The sequence below is a fragment of the Heloderma suspectum genome, chromosome 15 (assembly GCF_057233095.1).
Source record: "Heloderma suspectum isolate Gila_16-S chromosome 15, 16-S_ref, whole genome shotgun sequence".
Classification (NCBI taxonomy): domain Eukaryota; kingdom Metazoa; phylum Chordata; class Lepidosauria; order Squamata; family Helodermatidae; genus Heloderma; species Heloderma suspectum.
The window spans coordinates 5,534,657-5,550,069 of NC_139472.1; the positions used below are offsets into that span (position 1 = coordinate 5,534,657).

At 46.2% G+C, this 15,413-nt stretch overlaps 1 protein-coding gene and 1 long non-coding RNA gene across 2 annotated transcripts in view; one reads left to right on the top strand and one right to left on the bottom strand.

Annotated features, from left to right (window-relative positions):
• The window catches only part of AGRN (agrin), a 306,032-nt gene extending 303,526 nt beyond the window's left edge, over positions 1 to 2,506 (bottom strand). Inside the window, exon 1 of the mRNA XM_084822037.1 lies at positions 1,736 to 2,506. Coding sequence (XP_084678163.1) covers positions 1,736 to 1,930 — 195 coding nt within the window. The 5' untranslated portion in view covers positions 1,931 to 2,506. The remainder of the gene's footprint in view (positions 1 to 1,735) is intronic.
• On the top strand, positions 1,552 to 13,386 carry LOC146335237 (uncharacterized). Its single transcript, XR_014786031.1, has 3 exons — positions 1,552 to 1,744; positions 3,973 to 4,048; positions 12,575 to 13,386. It is a non-coding gene; the product is annotated as an uncharacterized LOC146335237 (long non-coding RNA).
• Positions 13,387 to 15,413: the final 2,027 nt, after the last annotated feature.

Sequence of the window (15,413 nt, forward strand, 5' to 3'; positions counted from 1 at the left end):
TTTTTTTAAAAAAATAAATAAATAAGACTTCTAAGAGGCTAGTGAAAATAAATATATCAGGCTAGCAACTTCTCTGGCCTTACATACATGGCTGGATTATCAATGGCTATCAGACATGACAATTTAATGGAATTCCATGTGAAATGGCAGAACAGCTCTCGAAATACCACCTCCTAGGGACGGACACCTGGGCTGGGCCGGAGGGGGCGGGGATCCTTCCTGTCCTGCAGGTTTCCTTCCCAAAAGGAGTAACTTGCTGGTCGCCATTCAAAACCAAGTCCAGAACCAGACGAACTTTGGTCTGATCCATCAAGGGAGCTCTTATAAAAGCTGCAAGTTGCAACAACATGGCCCAGGTGGAGTGAGCTCTCTCTGTCTCTCTCTCTGGAGGCCCATGGGACTACTGAGGAAGTGGGTGGTAGAACAGGGCATTATTCCAGGACTGTGTACAGATCCAGGAAAGTGTACATCTTGAGACATATTCACTTATGGGCCAATGCTACACATGTCTACTTGGCAGTTAGGTCATCCAGTGCCGCAGCTTACTGTCAGGTACGTTTTCCATAGTATTGCAGTATTGGGGGCGGGGGAGATGTCCCCACTGATTTCTATGGAAGGTTGTGTTTTTAGGACTGCCACCACAGGCCTCTTTCCATTCTGGCTCAGCTACTCTGGAGTAAAAAAGTGGGTTCGGAGGCTGATGGACTACCAAAACCTTGTCCTTTTGTGGTTACGTTTTTCCCTTTAAAACAAACAAAAGCACTTTACATTCAAACTCCCCAGGAATGTACTGAAAACATAGCCCTGAACAAGATAAAGAATCTCACACCCCAAAGAAACTTTCATTTAAAATGTCCAGTTGCCACTTCTTTTCTTCTTTTTCTGAAGGGTTTTAACCATTACCTTTTAATATCTGTTTTCCAGGGGCAGAGGATGTTTAACTGATGTTCAATTTAAAGACAAGGGCAGCCTTTAGTTCTAGCAACAGTTGCTAAAGTGAGGGGGGTATAGAGGTAACAGTCCCCCTTTTTCGTTTAAAAATGCCCAGTTTCCCATTCACCAAAAGGGGGGGGGGGCACTGTATTTTCAATCAGCCCCTCCCCAACCTGTTTCGGGGGCGGGGTGGAATTTCGGAGACATCTAATTCATTCTTAAAAGCCTTCGGTTATATCCAAGGTTAGGCCTACTTAGAATAGACGCACTGAAATGAATGGGACTTAAGTTAGTTGTGGCTAATTTAAGTCCCATTCATTTCAAGCGATCTACTCTACGTAGGACTAACTTTGGACACTACCTAAAATCTTACAAGTTTGTCAGTTTCATCCACAGATAGTAAGGAGCAAAGGAAGTTGCCTGAGAGCCCACTGGGGCTACTCGGATGTAAGATGGGGGCTAGGGATCTTTCTAGATTTGTGTCCTGCACAACCCTCTGAAAGCAGTTTTGTTTTCGAAGCCGAACGTATATCCTATGCAAGTTTAATGCAGGTTTGTTCCTAGCAGCAGCTTGCAACGGAAAGGGAGGGGGGAAGGAAATCAACAAGTAGGGAGAGCAAAATAAATGATATTATTAAAACAGATAAAACTTATTCGCAGACCGCCAAGAGCTGCAAAGGTTTTCACAGTCCACTTGGAGACGTGGAGGTACCCACGGACGGAGGATCCCCCACCCCTAAACCCAGGAAAGAGCCGAGGACTCGAGTGCACACGCGCCACCCAGCCCTCGATCCGAATTTACCTTGCAGGAGTAGGTCTGATGAACCGGGTCCACGTTCATGATTTCTTCCACCGTCCCCGTGAGGACAACGTTGGCCGCTTCCTCTCTGGTCTCCAGCTCCCTCTCCGGACAGCTTCCGCTGCCACTGCCCAGCCACGATGCCAGCAGGAAAACGCAGGCGAAGGGGATCCCGGGGGGTCGCTTCTCCCACCCCATCGCGGCACAAAAGGACCGGGTGGGGAGGGAAGGGGTCTTGAAAAACAAGCGGAAAAGAGGGAGACGTCGAGGGCTTTGCCAGGCGATCAAGCCCTTAAGCTACTGCACGGCTGCGCCCCCAAAGCAAATCTGGGTTGCATGGGGTTCTGGAGGGAGGGAACAGAGGTTACTTTTGTTGCGGCGGCGGCGGCGGCGGGGGGGGGGTTAAAAAGGGAAGGAGGGAGGAGATATCAAAGAGAGAGAGAGAGAGAGAGAGGAGGAGGAGGAAGAGATGTATTTCCAGCTCTGATGAGGCACAGAGAGATTGTCTTCCCCTTGCTTTTGCTGGCTTGCTGTCTTCTCTCTTTTGCCAGTGTGAGAAAAGGCTACACACAGAGAGGGGGGTGGGTGGGAATTTGCATGCGATCTGAATTGCTGATAAGGAAAAGGGGGAGGGGGCACGCCAAAGGGAGGCTCGGCAAAAAGGGGAGTGCGGGGTGAAAGAGAGAAAGAAAGGAAGCCTAGCTCGGCTGTTGGCTGGCTGGCTCCCTGCCTGTTTGCTTGCCTGCTTCTGTCTTCTTTGCAAAAGCGAGAGAGGGAGAGAGAGAGAAAATAGCTGGAGTAAAGGGAGAAACGCCACCCGCAGGAAATACGGCTCACATCAGGTTAATGGATAATCAGGCCTTCAAACGTGATGTGACTTTTAAAGGTGCAGCTTAAAGGCGTTCAGCAGGCTGCGGGAAGTAGAGCAGCCTTCCGCTTGGATAGCTAGATTGGATTTTTTTTCTTCTTCTGTATTTAAGCCCTCCTCCGCTTTCTTGTCTCCTGGCGTTCCACCGGCCTCACCTTTTGCTTTCTTCTTCTGTATTTAAACCCTCCTCCACTTCCTTATCTCCTGGAATTCCACTGTTCTCACCTTCAACTTGCATAGTTACAGTGGTGAGATTATGGTTGGGCAGTGGCTGTTGTTGAGGGCAGCATTTTACTCTTGCAGTCATGATGGGGCTATGATTAAAGAGAATTTAAGGCTCAGTCCTATGCATGTTTAGAGATAAACAAAGTCCTACAGCTCCCAGCATTCTCCAGTCAGCCATGCATGCTGGCTGGGGAATGCTGGAAGTTGTAGGACTTCTCTCCTGCCTAAACAGACATAGGACTGCACCCTTAAAATGCAAAACTGTACATGTTCCGATTCTAGTTATTTTTATTAGAGTAAAAAACAGTTTTGTTGCTGTTCTATCATATCAGGACTGTAGAAGCTGGTGTAAAGCATGGAATGGCGGTAAGGGGAGAAGAGATATGTTAAGAAGAGCCCTGCTGAATAAGACCAAGGGTCCATCTAGTTCAGCATTCTGTTCACACAGTGGCTGACCAGCTGTCAACCAGGAACCCACAAGCAGGGCAGGAGCGCAACAGCACCCTCCCTCCCATGTTCCCCACCAACTGGTGTACATAGGCTCACCACCTCTGGTACTGGAGGCAGCACAGAGCCATCAAGACTAGTAGCCATTGATAGCCTTTTCCTCCAGGAATTTGTCCAGCCCCCTTTTAAAGCCATCCAAACTGGTGGCCATCACTACTTCCTGTGGTTGCGAATTCCATAGTTTTAACTATATGCTGTGTGAAGAAGCCCTTCCTTTTATCTGTCCTGAATCTCCCACCAATCAGCATCATGGGATGACCCCATGTTCTAGTATTTTGAGAGAGGGAGAAAAATGTCTCCATATCCACATTCTCCATACCATGCATAATTCTGTAGACCTCTATCATGTCTCCCCTTACCCTCCTTTTTTCCAAGCTAAACAATCCCAGCTGTTGTAACCTTCTCTCATAGGGGAGATGCTCCAGTCCCTTGATCATTTTAGTTGCCCTTTTCTTCACTTTTTCCAGCTCTACAGTATCTTTTTTTTAGGTGTGGTGACCAGAACTGTACACGGTGTTCGAAGTGTGGTTGCACCATAGATTTGTATAGGGGCAGTATGATGTTGGCAGTTTTATTCTCAATCCCTTTTCTAATTATGCCTCACATGGAATTTGCCTTTTTTTTTTTTTTTTTTTTACAGTGGCCACACATCTTTTTTTACAGCAGCCACACATCTTCATTGAGCTGTCCACCACAACCCCAAGATCTCTTTCCTGGTAAGTCACCACTAGCTCAGATCCCATCAGGTTATACTTAAAGTTGGGATTTTTTTGCCCCAATGTGCATCACTTTACACTTGCTTACATTGAACCAGATTTGCCATTTAGATGCCCATTCTCTCAGTTTGGCGAGATCCTTTTGGAGCTCTTCACAATCCCTTTTTGTTTTAACCACCCTACATAATTTGGTGTCATCCACAAACGTGGCCATGTCACTGCTCACTCCTAATTCCAGATCATTTATGAACAGGTTGAAAACATTGGTGTGAATACAGATCCCCGTGGGACCCCACCGTTTACTTCCCTCCATTGGGAGAATTTACCATTTATTCCTACTCTCTGCTTTCTATTCTTAATTGTGGGCTTCGCACAGGGCCAGCTAAAGCCACACACACACACACTCAACACACAAGACCAATAGGTCCAGGGTCTAAAATTACCCAGCTGCCTCACTGGATAACTGGATTCAATTTTTAAAATAGAAAAATCTCCTTTTTCCTGCCCCCTGGAGTTCCACTGTCCTCCCCTTCTGTTTGCATTCAGAATGGAGGTATCACCTGGCATGCCTCCTGTGTCTTTTAGGGTGCAATCCTATGTATATTTAGGCAGGAAAAAGTCCCACAACGCCCAGCATTCCTGAGCCAGCATGGTTGGCTGGGGCATGCTGAGAACTGCAGGACTTTTTTTCTGTCTAAACATGCATAGGATCATGCCCTTACCTGGCAAGCAAAAATAGATCAGGTGAAGCTTTCTCCGGCATGCTGGGATAGTAAAGGCATCATTGCCTGTTGAATTTCTGCCTGGCATGCAGCACAAGAGCCTTACTGGGAGTGGCAGGAGGAGGAGGCAACGTTTTTTCCCCCAATGTCCTCTAGCAGTACTTTTCGTACTTCAGCACTAGGGAAGCTTCTAGACAGAGGGCTTCTGGCACCATGAATGAGAAGGAGTTGTGTGGTGATTTCACCTTTTTGGATTTTCTGCATTTAGAAAAAAGAGGGAAGAAGCAGGAAACACGGGAGGGTTACAAATAGAAGACGATTGTGTCTGTACCTCCCATAAAATTCCTATAAAATTCATGCTGGCTGGGGAATGCTGGAAGTTGCAGAACTTTTTTCTATCTAAGCATGCATAGGATTGCACTTTAAACTTACCAAAGTGTGGATGTCAGTTTCAATTCTGTATGTAGGTTATAGTGGAAGGACAATGAGTGAGTAGTGCCAAAACCTCTCCATTTAGAAGCACCCATAGCTGCCCCCCCACACACACACAAACACACACACAATTGCTGTTACCCTGACTGCGGAACAGAAAAAAACAAGGACAGTGAAATCATAAAGACAATTGTGGAGACAAATGCAGCAAGACCAACACAATGCACTCATTGAATCCAATCCTGAACAGGTTTTACTGAGAAGAAAGTCCCAACAAGTTTGGATGTACTTCCGAATAAGATTATGGCTCTGAAGAGCAAAGTGCAACTGCAGGAGAATTAAGAGTCGCACAGGATTTATTTTTAGTTTTAGAGCACAATCCTATGCGTGTCTACTCAGAAGTAAATCCCACGGAATTCAGTGGAACAAATTCCAGATTTTAACTAGACACCATGTAAAAAAAAAAAGGGGGGACCTTCCTTTTATCTGTCTTGAATCTCCCACCATTCAGCTTCATTGGATCACCTTGGTAATCTCTCCACTTTCTCCACACCATGACAATTTGCACAATCATAATCCATACAACATTCCTGCAAGGTAAGCTAGTATTATCCCCTAACAATGCAGCTTCTCCCTATCCACTTTCTCAATGCCATGCATAATTCTGTACTCCTCAGAGGCATTTTCCACTTATTCTAAGCTCCTCTCTTGGCCAGTTCTTGCCTCCCAGGAAGCCCTGACTTTGCTTGTCCTTGGATTCGATTGCATCGGAGAAGAGGGTAAGGTTAGAGCTGTCACTGGCAATCATTGCAAATCTAATATGAAAACTTAAGTGGTACCCAGAGACAGATCGTCTCTTTTTCATCTCCAAATCAGCCCTCCCACAGGAGATGTTTATTGTACAAGTGGTATTTCACATGTGGGACCCTTAACAAGTCTAGTTTGCAATGTAAGGGCAAGTGGTTGAATTATTGAATGGAATGGACAAGGAAAGGGCATCAATAACCGGCCGAGGGACAAATTGGATCATCAAATGAGGACGTATTCAGTTTCTCATAACCACTTATTTCTTAAGAGGAGGTGTTTTTATTGGGCTTTACGATCTTTTATAAGTATACAGTTTTATATGTTCAGTACACCACCTAGCTTTTAGATGTATTAATATTAATATTTAATAATATTTTACTGCTATTTTATGATGATTTTAATGGTTTTTATGTTGCTGAGGGTCCTAATGAGCAGAAATGGGGTTACAAATAACAGCAAGTGGCGCTGATTAATGTCACTGCCTTGTGGGGGGGGTACTCCTGTGCCTGAAACAACAGCATGACTCAGACATATCTAGCAGGTAAAGTTTTTTCCATCGCTTCCCTCCATGCAAGGGGGGTGGGGGTGGGAAGCATCACTCCCTCTATTTCTGATGTTCAAGCTGTGAGTGCTGATGCATGTGTAGCCAAAACGGCACTACACAAGCACATGAAGGGAGGTATTAGCAGGCTTGGGAGCACTGCAAGATTTGCAGAAGTACAACAGATCTGGGGGGGGGGCAGTGGAGGTGGGAGACCCCAAATCAGCCAAATGAGGAGTGAATATGCTCACCGGCTATGGAATTCTGACTGTTGTGGGGAGGAAGAGAAAGTTGGTGGGAGGTGGGGAGGGAATTGAATGGAGTGTTCTGGAAAAGGGCATGGCTGGCTGGCTGGAACACTACATTCCACACTGCAAAATTTTGTTGCAGATCCCACTTGCCTCCTGGTATATTCATGCAGTTCAGGCTTTTTCCACAGAACATTTCACAGAATGAGGTAGTATTCATAAAGGACACAGCAGCTATTACTATTGTTAGCTAAACAAAACCTCCATGTTTAGAGGCAAGTCTATGCCCCAACCACTGAGGCCGAAGAAGCTGAGGCTGATCGATTCTATGAAGACCTACAACACCTTCTAGAACTAACACCAAAAAAAGATGTCCTCTTCATCATAGGGGATTGGAATGCTAAAGTAGGAAGTCAAGAAATCACCGGGATAACAGGCAGGCATGGCCTTGGTGTACAAAATGAAGCAGGACAAAGGCTAATAGAGTTTCGCCAAGAGAACACGCTGATCATAGCAAACACTCTTTTCCAACAGCACAAGAGACGACTCTACACATGGACATCACCAGATGGTCAATATCGAAATCAGATTGATTATGTCCTTTGCAGCCAAAGATGGAGAAGCTCCATACAGTCAGTAAAAACAAGACCTGGAGCTGACTGTGGCTCAGATCATGAGCTGCTTCTTGCAAAATTTCGGCTGAAATTGAAGAACGTAGGGAAAACCACTAAACCGTTCAGGTATGACCTAAATCATATCCCTGATGAATATACAGTGGAGGTGAGGAATAGATTTCAGGGATTAGACCTGATAGACAGAGTGCCTGAGGAACTATGGACGGAGGTCCGTAACATTGTTCAGGAGGCAGCAACGAAATCCATCCCAAAGAAAAAGAAATGCAGGAAAGCCAAGTGGCTGTCTGATGAGGCTTTACAAGTAGCTGAGGAAAGAAGGGAAGCGAAAAACAAGGGAGAAAGGGGAAGATATCTCCAACTGAATGCAGAGTTCCAGAGAATAGAAAGGAGAGAAAAGAAGGCCTTCTTAAATGAACAATGCAAAGAAATCGAGGAAAACAACAGAATGGGAAAGACTAGAGATCTCTTCAAGAAAATTGGAGATCTCAAGGGAACGTTTTGTGCAAAGACGGGCATGATAAAGGACAAAGAAGGCAGGGACCTAACAGAAGCAGATGAGATTAAGAAGAGGTGGCAAGAATACACAGGAGAACTATACAGGAAAGATCTGAATGTCCCTGATAGCCATGATAGTGCGGTCACTGAACTTGAGCCGGAAATCCTCGAGAGTGAAGTCAAGTGGGCCTTAGGAAGCATTAGTAACAACAAAGCTAGCAGAGATGACAGTATTCCAGCTGAGCTATTTAAAATCCTAAAAGATGATGCTGTTAAAGTGCTGCATTCAATATGCCAACAAATTTGGAACACTCAACAATGGCCGCAAGACTGGAAAAGGTCAGTATACATTCCAATTCCAAAGAAGGGCAATGCCAAAGAGTGTTCAAACTACCGCACAATTGCGCTCATTTCACATGCCAGCAAGGTGATGCTCAAAATCCTACAAGCTAGGCTTCAGCAGTATGCGAACCGAGAACTACCAGAAGTACAAGCTGGGTTTCGAAGAGGCAGAGGAACTAGAGATCAAATGGCCAACATTCGCTGCATCATGGAGAAAGCAAGAGAATTCCAGAAAAATGTCTATTTCTGCTTCATTGACTACGCTAAAGCCTTTGATTGTGTGGATCACAACAAACTGTGGCAAATTCTTAAAGTGATGGGAGTACCAGACCACCTTACCTGTCTCCTGAGAAACCTGTACGAGGGCCAAGACGCAACAGTAAGAACCAGACATGGAACAACCGAGTGGTTCAAAATTGGGCAAGGAGTACAACAAGGCTGCATATTGTCACCCTGCTTATTTAACTTATATGCAGAGTACATCATGAGAAATGCCGGGTTGGATGAATCAGAGGTCGGAATTAAGATTGCCGGGAGAATTATCAACAACCTCCGATATGCAGACGACACCACCCTAATGGCAGAAAGCGAAGAGGATCTCAAGAGCCTCTTGTTGAGGGTGAAAGAGGAGAGTGCAAAAGCTGGTTTGAAACTCAACATTAAGAAAACGAAGATCATGGCATCTGGCCCCATCACTTCCTGGCATATAGAAGGGGAAGAAATGGAAGCAGTAACAGATTTTACTTTCTTGGGCTCCAAGATCACCGCAGACGGTGACTGTAGCCATGAAATTAAAAGACGCTTGCTCCTTGGGAGGAAAGCTATGGCCAACCTAGACAGCATAGTAAGAAGCAGAGACATCACCTTGCCGACAAAGGTCCGTCTAATCAAAGCTATGGTTTTCCCAGTAGTAATGTATGGCTGTGAGAGCTGGACTATAAGGAAGGCTGAGCGCCGAAGAATCGATGCTTTCGAACTGTGGTGCTGGAGAAGACTCTTACGAGTCCCCTGGACGGCAAGGAGGTCAAATCAGTCCATCCTAAAGGAAATCAACCCTGACTGCTCATTGGAAGGACAGATACTGAAGCTGAAGCTCCAATATTTTGGCCACCTAATGCAAAGAGAAAACTCTCTGGAAAAGACCCTGATGCTGGGAAAGACTGAAGGCAAAAGGAGAAGGGGACGGCAGAGGATGAGATGGCTAGATAGCATCACCGATGCAATGAATATGAACTTGAGCACGCTCCGGGAGAGTGCGCAGGACAGGAAGGCCTGGCGTGCTATGGTCCATGGGGTCACGAAGAGTCGGGCACGACTGAACGACTGAACAACAACAACCTCCAAATATCAGATGCTGGGGGGCAGTCAACAAGGGTGGGCCCTGCATGCAGGCTTCTTGGGAGCATCTGGCTGGCCAAGTGTTGGATAGAAAGAACCGGACCTTTGGACTGATCCAGTGAATCAGTTTTTCAGCTTTAATAAATGAGGGCTGGGTGGAATCCTTTTTAACCTGGATTAATTGCTAGCTGTTATTCCCCCATCAAGGGTAGGCATGGTTGGGCACTTGCAGGGGCCCACTGACAAGAGCCCCCTGGACCTCCTCCTCCTCTTCCCCATTGCAACCTGCCTCTCGCTCTGGCCCAGACAACAGTGGTGGTGAGGAGGAGGAGCAGGAGATGCCATGGCCTGCTTGCTCCCTGGCGCTCTGCCTGTCCAGCAAGCAAGCGGGAGCCATGATGAGGAAGAGGAGGAGGAGAAAGAGCGGCTGGTGACCATGGTGGTGAGAAGGGAGAGTCACCGAAGGAGGGGCCCAAGGGCCGGCGTCTCGCCCAAGGGCCCTCAGGAAGCTGGAGTTGGAACTGCCCCCACCCCACTCCTCCCTCCGCATGAACACAGCTTGAGGTGCTTCGGGAGCAAATGGACTGAACACAATTTTGCTGATGCAAGGCCTCCCTTTAGCTCACAGTTTTAAGTTAATTTTACACACACACACGCTTTTCAGAGTTGCTGATACAGTGTGTTTACACACACAAGCTGAAAAAGCCTTTGAGCCCCAGACGAGATACAGATGAGGGTCGTTGTGCTATTTTTAAAAAAATTAATTACAATATTGTTTCATATTCCTCATGTGTCCCCAAGCAGTAGGAAGATTCAGTAGTGGACAGCCTTTGACAGGTTCACAGTGCAATCCTGTCCGTGTCTACTCAGAACTAGGCCCCCATCAAATTCAATGGGACTTCCTCCCACTTACTGTGCATAGGATGGCAGCCACAGTTTCCCTGGAGTACTGGAGAGTTTTATATGTGTGGTAAAATACACACACACACACACACACATACACCCCTATCCAGAGGGGTAGCCATGACTGTTGCAACAAAACCACCTAAGGGCCATGTGGTACCTTAAAGACTAACACATTTATTATGGTATAATAAACTCTCAGGGACTAGAATAGGAGTAGGAAACGTGTCCTTCCCAATCTTCTTGGACTCCAACTCCCATCAGTCCTGGCAGCCTTGCCTTCATTAAGAATACAATCATAGAAGAGGCCTCCGAGATCATCTCATCCAGCCCCCTGATGAATGCAGAATCTGAAGTGCAGGATGTAACTTCAGTATCCCTGACAGAAACCCATCCAGCATAGTGATGTTGAAGAAGTCCACAAAATATTCAAATTGGTTTGGATTTCTATGAACCTGACCTGCAGATTCCAGAGTGGAGTGGCTTTTCCCAAGTATTGGGAGTCCATGGACTTGCAGATCCGTTTTTCGCTTTGGGGCAGATTTGTGCTAATGTGCATTAGCGCTAGTGCACATTAGCACCTTGGCACTAATGCACACTTGCACAAACGCACTAATCTTCATTCGATAATGCAAAGTGGTGCTAATGCAAATTGGCACAAGTACAGTAAAATGCTGGCCCCCCAAAAATCTGATTTGATCGATGAGCGGAAGACAGAATGAAAGACACCTGAGAATCCACAAAACACGGAACAGATTTAATGAAATCTGTACATCCTTAGTCCAGCATCTGCTTAAATATCTCGAGTGAAACAGAGCCTACCGCCTCCCTATGCAGACTCTTCCAGTGTCAAAGGGCTCTCACCATTAGGAAGTTTCTCCTAATGTTTAGCCAAAATCGGCTTCCCTGGAATTTCCACCCATTGATTCTAATCCTACCTTCTGGAGGAACAGAAAACAACTGCTACAACTTCTGTGTGACAGCTGTCATGTCTCCCCCTAATCTTCTCTAGGCTAAATGTACTCAGCTCCCTCATAGGATGCAATTTCCGGACCCTTCACCATCCTGGTCGCCTTCCTTTAGACATGCTTCAGTTTCTGGATGTGGCGCCCCGAACTGAACACAGTTCCCCAGATGTGACCTGACCAGTGCAGAGTAGAGTGGAACTATTGCCTCTCCTGATGTGGGCACTGTGCTTCTATTAAATTCAATTCAAAATACTGGTTTTAACCTATAACACCTTATAAAGCTCAGGACGGTAATACGTATGAACCGACCTGTGCATTCAGATCAATGTCAGGAGGCCCTTCTCTGAGTGGCTCCTCTGAGGGAGGTTCAGAGGATGACAAGAAGGAGAGGGCCTTTTCAGTGGTGGCCCCCCAAATGTGGAATGCTTTCCCCAGTGAGGTTCACTTGGCTCCAACATTGTCATCTTTTCAGACCAGGTTAAGACTTTGCTCTATTCCTAGGCATTTGATGGCATGTGATGGGCTCCTTAATGCATCAGTTGAATTGTTTATAGCAAGAGTAAGCAACATGGTGCCTGTGGGTACCAATGCAGCCCCAGACACCTTTCTTGGCACTCACCAAGATGCCTAGCCCTTCCACTTAAAACACACATACACACACATTTTCTTAACAGCACCTGGGGTTGCTGTGAAATAGGTTTCCATTGGTGCTGAGGATTATGGGTTCAAAGGAGAAGTTTAGTGCATTCAGGCTCAAACCCCACCTTTGCCTTGTACTCAGTCTTTTGGGCAGGTTACATGTCCTTTGCCATGTCAGTCATTTTGTGGTGGTGCCCAGGACAGTTTCTCCAATTGCCAAATGTGCCATGGCACAAAAGATGGCCTAACCCTGGTTTATGAGCACTGATGGCTTAGTTGTTTTATGGGGCCATGGGGTAAAATCCAACATAAATCCTACTGAGTAAACCCATTGAAAGGAATGGGATTTAAGTTCGTCACTTTGTCCGTGGCATTTTATTTTATTTTTTTTAGCTATTTTACATTTTTGTATGTTTTAATTTTGTTGCAAGTCACCTTGAGTCTTTTTTTTTTTAGAATGGCTTTGAAGAAGAAGAATCTCAGAAGCCCACAAGCAAGACATGAAGGCAACAGAAGACGAAGAAGAATCTCAGAAGCCCACAAGCAAGACATGAAGGCAACAGAAGATGAAGAAGAATCTCAGAAGCCCACAAGCAAGACATGAAGGCAACAGAAGAAGAAGAAGAATCTCAGAAGCCCACAAGCAAGACATGAAGGCAACTGCTGTTCCCACACTGGTTCTAAACATAGAGGTTCTGTTTAGCTGTCACGGCCAATAGCCATCATTGTCCTCTCCTCTTCCATGAATTCACCTAACCTAAACTTCCCCAGCCTGGTGCCCTCCAGACATGTTGGACCACAGCTCCCATCATGCCCTGCCAGCATGATGGGTGGTTGTAGTCCAACACATCTGGAGGGCGCCAGGTTGGAGCATGCAGTTCTAATCCCTTTGTAACGCCATTTAAGCTTAGTCAACAATGCAAAACAAAAAAAAATTGTTTTCCCACCTAGCTGAGGGGTTCTTTCCGTTGTTCTTAAAACTCTGGCGCTTCACATCTTTGATAAGAAGCTTTGCAATATGTTTGAATGTGCTAAATGCTTCTCCCACTTTCCCTTTCTCTCTCCCTCTCTCTCTGTTTTTAAAATTTAATCCCTGTTGGTGATTTCCAACATGGTGAAATGGCTTTTGTGAGTACCGTTGGGGAAAATCTCTTGATGTTGCAATCCAGCAGCTCCCCTGATGAGTCGCCCCTGGGATACGGTTTCTTAGTTCGGCCTGTCTGCCTGGATAATGATTTTCAAATAAGTAAATCTGTTAATGAGATCGCAGTAAGAGCAATTATGTGCCAAGGGATGGGGAAAGTGGAGAAGGCTTTTGCCACTCTGGAGGAAGGTCCGACAGGGAAGCAAAGGGAGGTAAAAGAGCCCTTTTTTCTGGGTCAACTTGCAGCTGAGTGAGAGAACGGCTCACTTCTGCTAAGAGAACCAGTAGCCCATCCCTATTCTCAAGGCCAGTGTAGTGTAGTGGTGAGAGTGACGGACTGGGAGCCGGGAGATCCGGGTTCTAGTCCCCACTTGGCCATGGAAGATCACTGGGTGACTTTGGGCCAGTCACAGACTCTCAGCCCAACCTACCTCACAGGGTTGTTGTTGTGAGGATACAACGGTGAGGAGGAGGATAATGTAAGCCGCCTTGAGTTCCTTGCGAGAGGGAGAAAGGCGGGGTATAAATGCAATAAATAAAATAATAAAATAAATAAGGCCAGCATCAGGGCTAGGCATCATTGGGTCCCTGCCGAGACCCACACCCCGGCAACGGGGCCACTGATAATGCCAAGATCCTCTTGGCCCTGTTGCTGTTCCTCCTCGCTGTCACCACTTCTTCACCTGCCCTCCTGAAGCAGGCAAGCAGTGACAAGAGTGAGGGGATAGACCACTCCCTCCACCTGCCATGCACTCTCCCACTGGGCTGTGGCACAAATTGGGGACAGAGGGAGAGGACAAGTGAATCGGCATGGAAATGAGGTGGTGAACCTATGCAGAAAGGGGGCTTACTGAGGGCATCCTGCCCAAGTCTTCCCCCACCCCAAAACCCCTGGAACCACCACTGCCCTGAGCTGGGACATCCAATTTAGAGTTCCGGCAAAAATTCCCTCCTCTTTGGACGAAGGATACTCCCTTATACCGAATCAGATCCAGTATTGTCGACACTGACTGGTAGCAACTCTTCAGGGTTTCAGGCAGGTTTTCTACCTAGCCCTACTTGGAGGTGTCAGGGATTGAATCTGGGGGCTTCTGCATGCAAAGCAGGGGCTCTACCACTGGGCTACATTCCCTTCCCTTCCAGAAGGATGTGGGACTAGATGGTCCAGCAGGGCTGCTCTTACATTTCTTAAATAACATATTTTTATGTATTTATAGTAAATTCAAATACTCTTTATTATGGTCATTTAGACCCACTCAAATTCAAATATACAGACAAGTACACAAATATCAAGACATAGGCTACTGCATTTATACTATAATACACACACGCACACGCACACACACAGAGAGAGAGAGAGAGAGCTGTAGATGTAGACAGAGATACATAAATGGTGCTAGCTCTGTACTTCAGAGGTACAAGTTGGCCTGGCGCTTGATGCTGCCCCACAACTGCTCACTACCACCAGAGGTTAACCCCTGCAAAGTTGTAGGGTGTCTACTTACGGATTGCCCAAAAAGAAGAAATGCACCACGAAAGTTAGAAGAGGGCTGCAATTTGCATTACATTTGCATACGCTAAAATATATGTGTATAGATGGAAATCCAGAAATAGTTGCTATCATTTAAATAGAAACACAGTACACCTCACCACAATACAGAAGACTGTGACTAGGGCGGTTCTGTGCCTGCCCCTTCACCCTGCTGTCCAGGTGCTAACTCTAGATGGGCAACAGTACGTATGGTTCTTTATCTTTAAACGGGGATTGAGCAGGATGGTCCTTCAGATAGAAGATGGTCCTCTGGCAGCTCTTCAAAGACAGGACTGTCCTCTGTAAAAGTTGTGATGGGTATTATGGAGGCTGCAGAAACTTCAGGATGTGGGTTTAGTATCTCAGCTCCAAAATCTTAATATCTGCCCCTGACAGCATAGTTCCTTGCTTGCTCAGGGCTGACTCAAAATCCACTTCCTCCAGACCCTCCAAGGTATGCCCCTTATCCCAGCAGACATTCCTGTTCGCCAGTATAAACAGTGCTGGCTTATATAATGTTGATGGAGCGTACAACAGCCACAGGAAGCAAGTATGATGATGCAGCCATCGCTCATGGGGGCTAAAGACACATGTGGCATTAAGTAATGGCTGTGATTTCA